General features: G+C 47.4%; 1 protein-coding gene across 1 annotated transcript in view; it reads right to left on the bottom strand.

Annotated features, from left to right (window-relative positions):
- PLEKHG5 (pleckstrin homology and RhoGEF domain containing G5) overlaps positions 1-15,867 on the bottom strand; it is a 113,321-nt gene extending 97,454 nt beyond the window's left edge. Inside the window, exon 1 of the mRNA XM_036744333.1 lies at positions 15,533-15,867. Coding sequence (XP_036600228.1) covers positions 15,533-15,599 — 67 coding nt within the window. The 5' untranslated portion in view covers positions 15,600-15,867. The remainder of the gene's footprint in view (positions 1-15,532) is intronic.
- Between the last annotated feature and the right edge of the window lie 202 nt (positions 15,868-16,069).

Raw genomic sequence — 16,069 nt, 5'->3', positions numbered from 1 at the left:
CGTGCCAAGGATGGGAAGAAGCAAAGCATTCTGCTACCTCTGATCTATCACAAAATCAACCAGAATCATTAGTCATTTAAGTTTTGTCCAGCTTGCTGATCTGCTTCGGGATTGATCTTGTTGGACAGAATTTGCCATTTGACCGCATGTTCTTGCCCTAGAGCATTTCTGGGACCTGGTGAATTTATCCACTCTCTGCTGTTTCCCTCTCCACTCCCCTTCCACTACCACATGGACACCTGGCAAATCAGCATTGCTTATCCTTTTGGAGCTTGCTGCTCTTTCAAAACTTTGTTTGCCATTTCTATCTTTATAATGGGTTTTATCTCCAAATAAAAGATAAGCTGACTTTTGTTGCATCCTGACTGTTGGCTACAGAGGAGAGGGCAAAGAGGAGAAATGCAATGTCTAGCTAGACTAGATAGAGCAGAGAGGCTAGTTTGTGCTCAGTGGTTAGAGCAGGAAAAGATTTCTTCCCCAGTCTGGGGACTCTGAGCTAACCATTTTACATCCATAAAATGATGAGCTAGATGACCTCTAAGGTTCCTCTGAGTCTGTGACTTCTAAGGTCTCTCCTAGCTGTAAATCCATAAACCCATGACTACGGCCAGGAATCGCGGTGGAGGGAAAGACTGGGAGGACAGGGGTTCCCTAAGGGGTTGAAGAAATATATAAGATCAGAGATTTAGGGATGAAAAGACCTTAGACCTCAGCTAGTCCAACCCCTTTATTTTACAAGCCAGAGAGATTAAGTGATTTGTCCAGGATCACACAGCTTAGTGTCAGAGGCAGAATTTGAACTCAGGACTTGCTGAATATACATCTAAAGCAGTATCCACCAACCCTGGTTGCTGCTGCTGCCCGAGGAGGCCCCAGCCGGGGAGGAAATGTGACATAAGGTGGTTGTTTAAGAGTATAAACAGGACACCTGCTCAGCGCAGAAAGAGGGACTGTCGAGGAACAGAGTGTACCCAAAAGAAATGAAGATCTGGTTTCATCAATTTTAGCACAAGATGTCTGGCACGCCCTGGCTCCAGCTCCGTGTGTTAGGAGGTGGTGCAGCCAGTAGCTGGCTAGCCCAAGAGGCTCTGTGTAAAGGCTAGGAAGGATGAGAAGGGCCCTGGATGGCCCTGGAGAGGGCATCCTACCTGATTTCCCCTCCCCCAACCTAGCATCCCCTTTTTCCCCTCCCCCAACTGACCCACTGGTTAATCACAGAAAGCTCATATTTATGTAAGGGAACCCTGTGAGATGGAGTCCCAGGCTAGGCAGACAATCCAGAGAGGGGAGGTACAATCTCAGTTGGACAGAGGCTGAAAAGAAGCCTTTTCCCTCTCCCCAGCACCATCCTTAGCCTTCCACCTCCCTCTCCTTCCCCACACAGCTACAACAGCGTTAACGAAGCCCTTTCCTCAGAACAGCAGGGTGAGGTGAGCTGTCAGTACTGTTAATCCCATTTTATGGAAGGGGAAAGTGAAGTACGTAGGGCAGGCACCACTGTCTCCAATTTTGCATGTGGGGAAACTGAGACTGAACAATATTTTCCTCGGAGTCACGTAACATCAGAGGCTGGATTTGAACCCAAGTCTTCCTCACTCCAAGTTCTATCCACTGCCCACCGCCTGGCTGTTATGGACTTTGAGTTAACTGGAGTTCAGTGGGGCAAGGCTCACCATTTGCATTCTGCAGATGAAGAAAGGAGGCTCAGAGTCATACAACCAGTAAGTCTCAGAGTTAAAAATTGCACCAGGGTGGGAGGGGGGAGGGGAATGAGCCAGGAAAGGCCTCCTGCAGAAGGGGGGCATCTTGGAGTACGGAGGACAGGTGCCCACTCGATGAAGCCATACCCTCCTCCTAAGGGAAGCCTGGATTCCCTGGTCTCTCCAGTCCATTGGACTGAATGCTGGCTGGCTCCCCACTCCCACCCCCCAGGAATGGCTTCCCCTGTGGTCCCCTCAGGGGACCCCCCCACCCAGAGCAGGTGACTCTCATTCTAGCCCCGCAGAACTCCAGCCTCCTGTGAGAAGTCATCTGGTACCACTCTGACTGGCCCTCCCCCTTGCTAGCCGACCCCCCAGGGCCCACAGCAGACAGCCAGCTGTGGCTAGGGTTGGGGAGGGGGGCAGGCAGGCGTTGGCAGGAGCTGTCTGTTTCCAGTAGGGCCCTGGCAGCTGCCAGGGCCTTGCGTGACAAGCCTCCCTGCAGAAGCAGGCTGGGCCTCCCTAGCTTCCTAAGAGCTCCCAGGTTCAGCCCAGACAACAATCCCCCTCTGGTATGAATAAAGTCCCTCGAGCCAAAAACATGAGCCCTGACTTACATAATAGCCGAGAGGGTCCAGACTCTTGTTTCTGGTGCCCTCAGTATCTCCTTTTCCTCCCTGATGGGGACCCAGCACCAAGTAAACGTTCTAAACATTGACCCAGGTACAAAGAAACAGAACGAATCTAAGGATGCGTGTTCTGTCTCTGGCTCTGTCATTCCCTAGCTGGGTAACCTTAGGAAAGTTTGTAATGTCTCAGCCTCAGTTTAATAGTTAGCTAGCATTTCTACAGAAAGCTTTGTAGGGCAATTTACATCTATTATCTCGTTTGTTTTTCACTACAACCTGGAAGATAGGTGTTATTACTACCTCTGTTTTACCAAGGAAGAAACTGAGGCTGAGTTTTTGTGACTTGCCCAGGGTTACATAGCTATCAAGGATTGGAACTGCCAATCCAGTACGCAACTGGACACCAGTGGGAGGTAAACTAGATAATCAGTAATCGAACACAACGTTCTCTGTGAAAAGAACTTAAAAGCCTTTCAAAACTTGGCCCCTTCCTCCACACACTCAATGACCCAGCCGCACTGGCCGGCTCACACACAATTCCCTCTCCAGACTCCATACTTTTGCCCTGGCTGTGCCCCTTGCCTGGAATGCCCTCCTTCCTCCGGTCCTGGCTTCCTCGATGTTCTTCAAGACTCAGCTCAAGCTCACCTGCAGGAGACCTTCTGGTCCGTGCCACAGCCCACCCTCAGCTGGTGGAGATCTCCCCTCTGAGATGACCTCAAATCAAATGAAAAGTTGAATGAACGTGCAGTTATTAAGCACTCAGCATGTTCTATTTCTGATGTGAAACCATTTGATGGTGCCAAGGACTTTGGTGTTGAGATCTTTTTTTTTTCCCTGGGTTGTCTCCCTGGAAGAAGGCTGAGGAGGTTGGGCTGTGAGCAGGGTACGTGGTCTAGTGGGCACTGCTATTCCCTGGACTCTTGGGGTAACCTCACACCCAGCGAATTGGCAAACATAACAAAAGATGGGTCAATGTTGGCAGGGTTGGAAAAAGACTGGCACATTAATATACTATTGGTAGATCCTGGAAATTGACCCAACCATCCAGTTAACACTCTCTCTTGCTATCTGTTAGTCTCTCTCTCTCTCTCTCTCTGTCCTTCTCTCCTTCCCTCTCTCTCTCTCAGTCTCATTATCTATCTTTCTCTTTGTCCTTCTCTCTCTCACCCACTCTCTGTCTGTTAGTCTCATCTTCCCTCCCTCCCCCGCCCCCCGCCACACACATACACACACAGAGTCTCATTGTCTCTCTTTCTCTCTCACCCATTCTCTAGCTGTCTGCTGGTCTCATTCTCTCTCTCTCTCCTGTGTGTGTATATATACTTATTTTTACATATTTACACACATATACATACATATATATACATGTATAGTATGTACCTAATTACTTAAAATTAGATTGTGAGCTCCTTGAGGACAGGGACTATTTTTTACTTGCCTTTGTATCCCTAGTGCTCAGCATTGTATCTGGCACATAGCAGGTGCTTACTAAATGCTTATTGATTTGATCTGACTTTATCATATATAGATGTGGTCTCCCCTATTAGATTGTAAGCTCCTTAAAGGCAGGCATTATTTTCTGCCTTTCTTTGTAACCTCAGCACTCATCGCAGTGCCTGGAGCATAGTAGGTCCTAATAATTGCTTGTTGTCTTAACTTCACTAGTTGTTAGAAAATTCCTTATTTAGACTTCTCTGACTTCTGGGTTGCTCCTTATTCTGCCATCTGTGCTTGAAGAGAGCAAGTCCAATCTCTTTCACGTACTGGAAGGCAGCTGTTAATGAGTCACATCACCTCTGTGGGACCATCTGTAAATTGAGGGGATGAGGCCGGATGACCTCTCTGATCCCTTGCAGATCCAGATGTATGATTCCTCTAAGTCTCCCCTTTTCCAGATTGAGCATTCTCTGTTGCTTTGACTGAACCCCATGGTTTCTGGTCCCCTCATCCTGTTTCCCCTCCTTCCTATCCAGTTTATAGGCTAAAGATTAACAAACCGATGAACCCCATTTGCATCAGCTCCCCCCAACACTTGCAGGTACCTTTCTGGGCAAGCCGAATCTCAACTAAAGGTCCCTTTTGGGTGGCAGGGTTGTGAGTGTGAGGGTTATTTTTTTTTCCTTCCCCACCAGATTTTCAAAATGCTAAACTCCAGACATATCTACTTGGAGGCCAGCCATCTTGCCCCAGAGCTGTCTGTAAGTCCCGAGATTAGGAAGGAGGCTGTGGAAAAATGGGACCCGGCCACCTGAATGGGATCCAACCTGGTCATTCATCAACATGTCTGCTGATTCCCCTCCTAAATACGTGCCTGGAATAGTTTCATCCTTCTGGTCTGTTCTTGGTTTATCCAAAAGGTGGTTGGGCTGGACGACAAGATCCCACCCACGACTCCACCCATGACCCCCGTGCTGTCCCAGCTCCACTAGTCTCTGCCAGTTCCTAATTTCCTTTTTGGTTCATCTTCAAGGCTCTAGCTACCTCCTGCACTTCAGGAAGGTACCCTTTAACTCAACTGATCTACCTACAAGTGCTGAAATTCATCTGGACAAAGGAGCCTCTGGGAGGCTGTCATCCTGTGGTCCAGAGAACCAAGCCGTGTCCTCTTTCCCTCCTTCCCAAGGACTGGGACTCCCATAGATGCTGAGAGCAGAGGTATCCTAACACAGGAGAGCCTGAACTCCCAGGGATGAACACAGAGGAGGGTCTTGGAAATTCAGCTCAGCTTACCTTCAGTAGCCTATGTGGAGAGGGTTCCAGTTCATACCTAGAACTAAGAGAGAACCTCACCATTATCTGGCTGAGGCAGGTCACAAACTGAGGCCCAGGGCAGTAAAATGGCTTGCCCCAAATGGTAAACATCATGTGGGAGTTGAAGGCAGTATTCGGCAGCCTCCCTAGTTATGAGTGCCTTCTAGTCCTCACTGAAATGATTTTCATTGACTTTTTTATATATATTTTGTATTGATTTTTCTGTTAGACATGTTGCCTCTCCTCCTTAGAATGTAAACTTGAAAGCAGAGACTATTTCTTTTCTCATTTGTTTCTGTCCTCAGACTCTAGCACAGTGCCTGGCACATAGTAGGTGCTTAATGAACACTTATTGAATGAACAAAAACAGAGAGGCCACACGTATACGGGATCCAGAGAAGGAAGATTTCAGCTGAGGCTGGAGTGACGAAAGGGCAGCTGACAAAATAGAGCCTAGGTGGATGCTGCCGACCTCAGCCCCTTTCCAGCAAACCACAGGCTTGGTGGTTGGGGCCAGAAGGGCCTCTCCAGCTGTGGCTCCCTCCAGCCTCCCCCTCACCCCAAGCCCAGGGCCAGCTTCCCTCTAAACAGTTGTGCTTGCTTGCATGTGGTCACCACAGCAGCTGGAGAGGAAGGGGGCGATTCTGCCATGTAGGCAGAATTAGTCCTTCGGAGTTAAAAAGAGAATAGATTGGGTTTGGCACTTCTTTTAACCTTCTTATTTAAAAAAAAACCCCACAATTCCACTATATTTTATAGATACATGCAAACTGAATACATCATTTTTGTTTTATAGGCATGTGTATGTGTAAATGCACTTATATACATGCGTAAATACATACACCCATTTCCTTTTCTCCCCTCCACCCCTTTGCATAGGCTGTCCCTCACATATGAGAAGCTTTTCCTCCTCATCTCCAATTTTTGGAATCCTTGCTCCCTTTAAGGCTTAGCTCAACAGGTATCCCCTAGTCTAGGCCTTTCCTGATCACCCATTTGGTAGGTTTTAATTATCTTATATATATATCTATTGGTCTTCCCCTCCCCATCCCCTAGGATGTAAGCACCTTAAGGAACGGGAAGGAAACACATTTATTAAATACTTACTACGTGCCAGGCGCTGCGCTAAGCACTTTACAAATATTAACTTGGTTGATGCTTACAATAATCCTGGGAGGTAGGTGCTCTTATGATCTTTTACTGTTGAAGAAACTGAGGCAGACAGAAATTAAGTGACTTGCCCAGGGTCACACAACTAGTAAGTGTCTGACACTAACCACTTGGCAACCTAGCTAGAAATGCAGGGATAGTTCCTTGACTTTCTTTATCTCCCCAGAGACTAATACAGTACCTGGCACAGAGTAGGCACCTAATACGTGCTTGTTGAAGTGAATGAAATATCACTTAAAATCCTATGTAACCTTCAAACCAGATGGTGAGTTTCCTGCTCCAGACTGCGGCAGATCCCCCTCACCTACCCCCAGCTGGGCTGATGCCCCTGGCCCAGGGATCAGATTGGCAGACAGAGGCCCAGCATGAAGGATCTGCCAGTACAGGGCAGATCTTGAATGCCAAGCCATCCTTCCAGAATCTTCTTCTTTCAAACTCAGTCAAGGAAACACCTCCTCCATGAAGCCTCCCCTGATTCCCTCCTGCCTCAACCAAACTACTAGGATTTTATTTGCTCTTCGTTCCCTGTGAGCCTTCAAAATCAGGAGCCTAAATTCACTTCCACACCCACCTCTTTTGTGTATTGTTTTTCCCATTAAAATGTAAGCTTCTTGAAGGCAGGGACTGTCTTTCTTTTTGCTTGTATTTGTTTTCCCAGCATTTAGCACAGTGCCTGGCACCTAGTAGGTACTTAACAAATGCTTGCCTCCTTTATTCTCTCCATTTTCCGAGTGTACTGGCACCTTGTACACAGTAGGTGCTTCATAAATTGTTAAGACAGGGAATAGAGAGCTGGCTCTGGGCAGGTCACTTCCCTTTAAGGGCTCCAGGCCACCCCCAAAGACCAGCTGGAGGCCAAGCTCTAATCTTCATGGACAGCAGAATTTTCCCAAAGGGGAAATACCTTCTGCCTATGAAATTGGTCTAGTCCAAAAATCGAAGATGTTTGCATTGAGGCTTCATCTATGAAGTTCCTTATTTGCAGTCTTCACCCTCATTGGATAAGAAGGCATTTCTCCCAAAATACACAGCTGACCATATCACTCCCCTGCTTAATAGACTACTATGGCTCCCTGTTATTTCTAGGACCAAATACAAACTAACTTTTGTTTGGTGCTAAAAGTCCTTTACAACCTAGCTCCAGCTGATCTGCCCAGTCTTTTTATACATCACTCCCCTCCATTCCCTCAGCACCCTGGCCAAACTGGTCATCATGCTGTTCCCATCCCTGGCATCTACTCTCTTGTCTCTGAGTCTTTACCTTGGCTGACCCCTGCACCTGGAGTGCCTTCCCTCCTCACATCGGCCTCTTAACGTCCCTGGTTTGTGTCAAAGCTCTGCTCAAACACCCCCTTCTAAAGGAAGTCTCCTCAGCTTCTCAGTGGCTAGAGGCTCCCCTGCCAATTACATTGCATTCTTCTCTGTGTGGGAATACCTTCAGACCTGCGTAGGAGAGTTAGTACAGACTGGTCAGTCAGTCAGTAAGCATTTTGTAAGCACCAAAGCACCAGAAAGACCAGAGTTCAAGTCTGCTCCTACTCCTCCCCCAACACATCACGTCTAGGTGACCCAGAGCAAGCCGTTGAACCCCTCAGTACCCCCTGACGATGCTCTAAATCTCTTTACGTTTTAGAGAAGGTGTTGATCTACTGTAGTAGAAGGTGAAATCATAGATTCAATCCATCCCCCCTCTCAAAAAACTCTCCCCCACCTCTCTCTCTGTCTCTTTGTGTATATATATATATATATATATATATATATATAATATATATATATACACACACATACACACATTTGTATAAGTACACACGTACACACATAGCATATATTCTATTGCATATTATATAAACATAATAAAATATAAAATTGTAGATTATATCATTGTGTTATATTACTATCATACGTATATTATATATACATTACATGCTATACTGTATATGCACTGTATTTTTATCATAGTATATGCGAATTAAATTATACATACATATGTTTTTATATAACATACACAGCTGTCTATTACGTGTGTTGTATTATATGGCGCATTCTATTTTCTCACCTATCGTTACATTATACATACATATATAATATGTGCATATTGTGTATTATACGTATATATTACAAATACATGTATAAATCTATGTATGTATGTGTGTGCTATCTCCTCTGGTGGAGAGTCTATCGCACTTTTGTGTCTGGAGTACCTAGCACAACCTCTGGTACATAGATGGCTCTTAAAAAAATCCTCCATTGCTGCTGACACATGCCTTCTACTGGACTGGAACTGCTGCCGTACTCCAGGACGGGGATGACAGCTACAACAATCATTGCTGATGCATGCACAGCACTTGGAGGTTTGCAGCCTTACGGATATCTAGTTTTGTCCTCAAAACAGCCCTAGGAGGTGGGTACCATTATTATCTCATTTCAGAGATGAGGAAACTGAGGGTAAGTGACTCTCCCGGGGTCACACAGTTAGTAAACGGACGAGGCCTGATTTGGACTCGACAGCTTCCTGAGCCAAGGTCCAGTATACCATTCAGTGCCCCACCTGAGAGAGACACATCAGGACCCGCCCAAAGCTCCTGATGATCCCTCTCACTGGAAGCCCCACTGGAAGACACACAGACAGCTCCTCTCTCTTCTGCCTTTTTTTTTTAACCACCAGGCAGAAAAGAGTGCTGGGCCTGGAGTTAAAAAGACCTGAGTTCAAATTCAACCTCAGACACTTACTAGTTGTGTGACCCTGGGAAAGTCACATCATTACTGGCTGCCTCAGTTTCCCCACCTGTAAACGGGGGAAATGATAGCACCTGTCTCCCAGGGTTATTGTGAGGCTCCTATGAAATAGGAGAAGTAAAGCACTAAATAATTATTAGCTATTATTATTGTTGGCCCATACCTCTGAGCAGAGGAACTAGGACAGAGGTTGGGCACTGACCAGCTTCTCTGCTGGGGAAGATGGCCTCCTTCCTCACAGCGCCTTGCTTCTCCCCAGCTCCTGTATCTCCAGGTTCCTTTGGTGACTCAGCTCTAGCTCTTCCTCTCCAGCCAAAGGGGCTGAGATTCATCTCCCAGAATAAGACAATGGTGCCCAGGGAAGTCCTTGGAGGCCACTGGCCCAGACCTGTGCCTGGAGCCCAGGCTCCCTTTTTCCCCCGTGCCAGGCCTTCTCTCCTGTGCATTCCCTGAGCTCCTCAGAGGCTGGCAAGCCATGGAGGAAGGAGGAGGTGGTTTCTCCATGGTCAGACAGGCAGGAACGCAGACGCCGTCTACCCCGGTTTATTCCAGCAGCCTCATGGTGCCAGGTATTTCACAGAGCTGAGGAAGGAGGGAAGCAGGAAGACACGGAAACCCATCTCCAGGATTGCCACAGGCCAGCCATGGGGGCTGAGCCACATTCCAAGGCCCCCTCCATTCCCACTGAGCTATTCAATGAGGACTCTATCAGATTAATGGACCTGACTCTTTCTAGGTGGGGCCCAGCACCGCCCTTGTCCTGGAGTATGCATCTGAAGGCCCAGATTCACCCCAGGTGTGCTCCCTGACTGGCACAGGGTCAAGTCACTGAGGAAGATGGGGAAGTGAGACACACTCCCTCCCTCCAGGTGCTCACAAACTAGTAAGCCTAGCTCCAGGTGATGCCCAAAGAAGCCTAGAAACTCTCATCGGGGACCAGTGTAGACAAATGACTAGAAAAGTACTGAGGTTAGATTCAGAAAAGAAGGGTTCAAATCCACCTTAGGCTCATCCTACTGCGTGACTTTACCAATCTGGGCCTCGGCTTCCTCACCTGTAAAATCTACACCTATGAACCTATGACTTCAAAGTCAGATCTTCCCAAGGTACCACTTTGTATCTGTTTTGTTTTTACTTATCTGGGCACAGATTGCTGTCTCCCTGCAGAATGGGAGCTCACTGAGGGCAGGGACTGCTTCCGTTTGACCTTTGCAGCCCCCAGAGCCTCACGCATCTGAGACATTTGAAAAATGCTTGTCGGACTGCATATAACTGTGGGGCAGCTTGGGCTATATAGACTTCAGGGGCTGGGGCTGGTCTGTCTTTGTATACCTAGCACAGTGCCTGGCACATAGTAGGTGCTTCACAAATGGTTACTGACTGGAAAGAATGCTGAAATTGGAGTCAGGTTCAAAACTTACTTCTGATATTTGCTAGCTGTGTGACTAAGGGGAAGGAAGGAAAGAGTGTCAGGCATTCTGCTAAGCACTTTACAAATATTATCTCACTTGATCTTCACAACAGCCCTAGGAAATAGGAGCTACTCTTATCACCATTTTACAGGAAACTGAGGCAGGCAAATCAAGTGACTTGCCCAGGGTCTTGCAGGTAGTCAGTGTCTGAGGCCACACTTGAACTCTGGTCTTCCTGACTAGAGATCCAGCGTTCTATCCACTGAACCACCCAGTTGTCACTTAAGGTCTCTGATCCTCGGTTTCCTCATATGTAAAATTAGGGGATTGGACTAGAGGGAGAGGGAGGGAGGGAAGGAGAGAGAGAGAGAGAGAGAGAGAGAGAGAGAGAGAGAGAGAGAGAGAGAGAGAAAGGAAGAAAGAGAAGAGAGACAGAGGGGAGAGAGACAGACAGAGACAGAGAGAGGAGAGACAGACAGACAGACAGGCAGACAGGAAAGAGAGAGAGAGAAAGAAGAGAGAAAGAGAAAAGAGAGACAGAGACAGAGAGGGGAAAGAGACAGATAGAGAGAGAGAGAAAGAAGAGAGACAGAGAGAGAGAGACAGCGAGAGAGAGAGAGAGAGAGAGAGAGAGAGAGAGAGAGAGAGAGAGAGAGAGAGAGAGAGAGAGAGAGAGAGAGAGAGAGAGAAAGGAGAGACAGAGAAAGAGTAGAGAAAGAGAAAAGAGAGGGGAGACAGAGACAGAGAGACAGAGAGAGACAGAGAGAGACACAGAGCGTGTGCGCATGCACGTGTGTGTGTGTGTGTGTGTGTGTGTGTGTGTGTGTGTGTGTGTGAATTCTCTTGAGTTTCCTTCCCCCGAGGTCTTGAGTTCCTCTGACACTTGCCCCAGATGAGAAGTTTATCAATTCCTCCTCTGCCTCACTCTCAGCTCCTACAGCGAGGTCACCTCAGATCCCAATCGTCCTGAAGCTCAACTCCTAGAAACCACTTAGGAGACTCAAGGACAATTAGCACATATCAGACTTGATAAGTCTTGGCTCAGTAAGTCACCTGCCAATTGGGGATAAAACCAGGGTCTCTTCCCTCGGGCAGAGCCACTTTAAAATACATTTTTTTATGGATGCTTTTTTTTGGAGGGGGGAAGGCAGGGCAATTGGGGTTAAGTGACTTGCCCAAGGTCACACAGCTAGTAAGTGGGTCAAATGTCTGAGGTCAAATTTGAACTCAGGTCCTCCTGACTCCAGGGCCGGTGTTCTACCCACTGTGCCACCTAGCTGCCCCAAGGGCAGAGCCACCTTAGTCTGCTCCTCAGAGGCAGGTGTCAGATTGTAGGGGGTGGGATGGGGGACTAAATTAGTGGTCTCCAAATTGGGCCACATCAGAATGCTGAGTGTTATATAATGGGCTAGTCAGAGAGTAGGGAGATGGGTAATATCTCACTCCCTCATTCCACTGCCTCTCTTGACTGACCAAACTCCCAGCCTCATTCTGAGCCAGGCATGGTCCTCTTAGAACAGGCGTAACCTAACCATTATGTCCCAGGTACCCACCAGCAGTAGCTGTAACAGGTGACACTGGAAAAATGTTTGTCCCCATCCCCCAAGACAACCACACCCTGCTCCACCCAAATCACCCTGTGGGTTCAGCAGACACCCCTCAGTGATCAGGCCCTTTGATCCCAGTGAATAAGAGTAGACCCTCTCTTTCATTTTGGGCAAGTCTCCTGCATCGTAGTTCTCATCACATGATCTTTCTAACTTCCCAGTTTCCATCCAGGGCACTGCCATCTTTCCAGCCTACCAGGCTCATAATCTCATTGTCCTTTTCCAAGCCTCACTCTCCATCATCCCACATGTGCATTCAGTTGCCAAGTCTTGCCATTTTTCCCTTCCAAACATCTCTCACATCTGACCCCTCTCTCTACTCACTCAACATTACCTCTCCCCTACCTCCTAACTGGTCTCCTTGAGTGAAGTCTCCCCAACTCCACTCCATTATCCACTCAACTGCCTGACCATGTCATGCCAGCCACCCTAGCGGCTCTCAATTAACTCTAGGAACAAATATCACTTCATCCTCATCTGGTCCCTTTTATTTCTACTTTAGGTGTTTTATAATCTATACAGTTATTAGTATAGCAGTAAATTATGTAACTAATAAATATGAACAGATTGCTCATACATGCCAAATTTTTTTCTACTGCCAGGCTTCATGATCAATAATTCGGGGATAGGACACAGGTCAGGCTTAGTGGGAAACACTTGGCCAGACTGTCTGACTTCAGGGGCAGTGGCAGTGACCAGACACTCAGGCATTCTGTGTTTATTTCCCGGCTCGGCTTCCATGCTTTAGATTCATAAAATGGACCTCAGAGGTCCTCCAGTCCAATTCCTTCACTTGAGCCTACAAGCAGGCCCTTTGGATGGATCGTTGGGATCACTGAGGCAGATAGGCAGCAGCTAGCTGAGGTAGCACTAGATCTAGAGTCAGGAAGACCTGAGTTCAAATCCAGCCTCAGACATTTGCTAGCTGTGTGTCTCTGGGCAAGTCACTTAACCCTGTTTGCCTCCGTTTGCTCATCTGTAAAATGAAAGGGTTGGCCTAGAAGACAGGAGTTCTTAACCTTTATGCCAAAGACCTCTTCTCTGAATCAAGTTTTTAAGTAAATTAAATAAAATGATGGGGTTATAAAGGAAACTAATTCTGTTGACATTTGTCAAAGTCGTTTTTTTTTTCTTTAAAAAAAATCCACGAATCCAGTTAAGATGAGATAATCTCAAGGTCCTTTTTAGCAATAAAATCTTATAACTCTAAAGGTAGGCAAAGCAGTCTCTAGTAGATGACCTCGAAGGTCCCTTCCAGCTCGAAATCAATGAACCAGTGAGACTGTGAACCAAAGGGCCTTGGACCATGGTCCTTCAGGTGCTAGACACAAGGAATCAGGAGCCATTATCAGGTCCCACAAGCTTCTCAGTGTCAATATCTTTCCTAGGCAACAGTGCCATGGCTCCATACCACCAATCCCCCACCACACCCCCCCTCCACCACCACCACAGCAGCAAAACTACATGACACAAGGGAAAAAACCCTAACCATCTGACCAGCATCAACAGCACTAGCAACTGGGAAGGTTCCATCCAGGAAGGCCTTCTGCTTCCTCCTCGTTCCTCTCATCAGGGGTTTCGGTTGAACATTTAGGGAAGTTTTCTTTTTTTAAAGTCAGGTCAAAGAAAGTCCAAGTCAGACTTGGAGATCCCAAGGAGAGGCTGTGTCAATGAGGTAGGGGACAGGGGGATGGAGCCATACCGGTTTAGGCTATCTTAGGAAGCTTCTGACCCTGGAGACAAGACAGGCTCCTGGTCAGGCATCTTAAGAGAAAGAATAATCTCATGTGATGGCATCAAGACCCAGATTGTGAGAGTTTGAAAAGCCCATCATAGGGTTGGCCTTGTGCATAGTCAAAGAAGGGAGCTATTGACTCTACTACGTTACTTGAGAAGCCTCCAGTGAGAAGCAATTACGTTACCTGGCAGAGAGGGGATTACACATGACTCAGACAGAACATATCCATATCACCATCATCAGTCTTTTTCTTATTTGGAGGGTAGCTGGCTCTTATCTGTGTGACCCTGGACAAGTCATTTAACCCCTTTGCCTCAGTTTCCTCATCTGTAAAAAGGGGATCATAACAGCACCTCTACTTCGAAGGGAGAAAGCACTAAGCCCAGTGCCTGGCACATAGTAGGTGTTATATGAATGTTTATTCCCTTCCCCTTCCCTTGACTAGATTTGGGGCCTGGATGGGACTCAGAAAAGAAGAAATGGAACGGAAAGGAGATGGGAGGAAAAGGTTTGGGAAAGTCTAGCATACTGCCCAAAGAAGAGAGACCTGAGTAAGGGATGGTGGTAAAGACTTAATGAATTCGGGGACAGTAGGTACACACTAAGTGGCTGTACATGAGAGTGGGAGTGGCAAGCATCAAGCAGGAGAGAGGGGATGGAGGCTACAGGGAGCTCAGACAAACTTACCCACTTGGCCATACTAGCCTCAGGCCAGCCCCAAGTAGATGAAAGGCGTGTTCCCAGGAGGGTTCTGATCTGAAGACATTTGGGGGTGTCAAATATTGCTCCATACTCAGACTGTCTCCTCACACGAGATCTTAAGAGTGTGTGTGTGTGTGTGTGTGTATGTAAGGAAGTGCCCCAGGGCAGACCAACCTCTGGAATTTTCATGTGGGTCACTGATTTAGTAGCCTAATCCCCTTCTTCCCTCTCCTCCCCATAAAGTGCTACAAGGCATATTTTTATTTTAAAAAGTGAATTAAAATGAATTCTGGCCATCTTTTGAGAATTCCATGATGGCGATCTGGCCAATGCGTGGTGATTTTTTTTTTTTTTGCTTAATGCCTAACCTCTGGGTAAAGGGGGTCCCTGAAAATGAAAGCAATCTAAAAGTAACAAAGGCATCAGCAAAACATTTATTTATTCTTGGCTTTTTTTAATGTCTTCCATAATATTTCACATTCCCCCGACACCCACCCACAAACACACATGCACACACACACACACACACACACACACACACACACACACACACACACTTGGAGCTAACAAGGATGTAGGAATCAGTCTCGGCATCCCTGCTCGAATGTCCAGAAGCAGTTCTGAGTCAGCTTGCAGCTAGAATGTTCTCCCAAGGACAGGCTGTCACTGTGACATTCTGATGCACCAAAATCATCCTGGAGAAGCCACTGCTGCCACCAACCCTGGAGACATCTGCGAGCTTTTCCCAAGAGGCATCTCACCACTGGCCCAGAAAGTAACTGTCCTCTACCTGTGTCCTCCTTCCCAGAACCAGGCATTACCCCTGCTCTTGAAGTCTCTCCTGACTGGACCACCCTCGCTCCTCGGGGAGGCTGTCAACCTTTGTGCTCTTAACACATCACCCTACAGAATATTCTACTGCGGAGAAGTGCTTCCAGCCTATCAAATTAAAGGCTCTTCGTTAGCTGATCCAGAAATCCCAGACTCAGTCGCGATCTGCAAAACCCCTCTTTCTGCCAAGCCCTACCTATTTTAGGGATGGATGGGGTGGTGGGGGAGAGTAATAAGGTAAAAATATACTCACTGGTTCCCAAGCGTAGGCTGAGCCAGCTGCGTGGTGGAGACCCATATTTTGTCAGAACTGAACTCATGCTCTTGTATGGGGTTTGGAGAGAAAGCTCACTAGCCAGAGAAACCCCTAGGTTGGGGGTGCCAGCCAGCCAGCCGATCCTGCTGTTAAAAGCCCTCCAGTCAGGATGGCATCAGGACAACGCCGTTCCCCAATATTCTAGACTTGTCTGACCACAGGCACCTGGGACCAGTCTGGCCCGGCTTTGCCAGGGAGCAGTCTGGATGCTGATGGATATCTCCTCTCAGATTCAGCCCTGGTCTTGCTTTCTTCAGCTGGTCTGTCTTTGTGCCAAAAGGATATGAAGCTTTCAGCTCCTGCTAGGTTGTTTCTTCTTAGGACCCCCTTGGGTGCTGTATATTTTAACGTATGGTTCTTGCAGACACTGTTTTGGGCATGTCCATTTCCAGGCACCGATGCCGTGAAGCTCACTTTCCGCACTGCTGGCTGGCTCTGTCGTTCAATTCAATCTGACAAACATTGGCCAAGCCC

This window comes from Trichosurus vulpecula, chromosome 2, assembly GCF_011100635.1.
Source record: "Trichosurus vulpecula isolate mTriVul1 chromosome 2, mTriVul1.pri, whole genome shotgun sequence".
NCBI classification, from domain to species: domain Eukaryota; kingdom Metazoa; phylum Chordata; class Mammalia; order Diprotodontia; family Phalangeridae; genus Trichosurus; species Trichosurus vulpecula.
The sequence above is the reverse complement of the archived record's forward strand: the minus strand, read 5'-3'. Positions and strand labels throughout refer to the sequence as shown.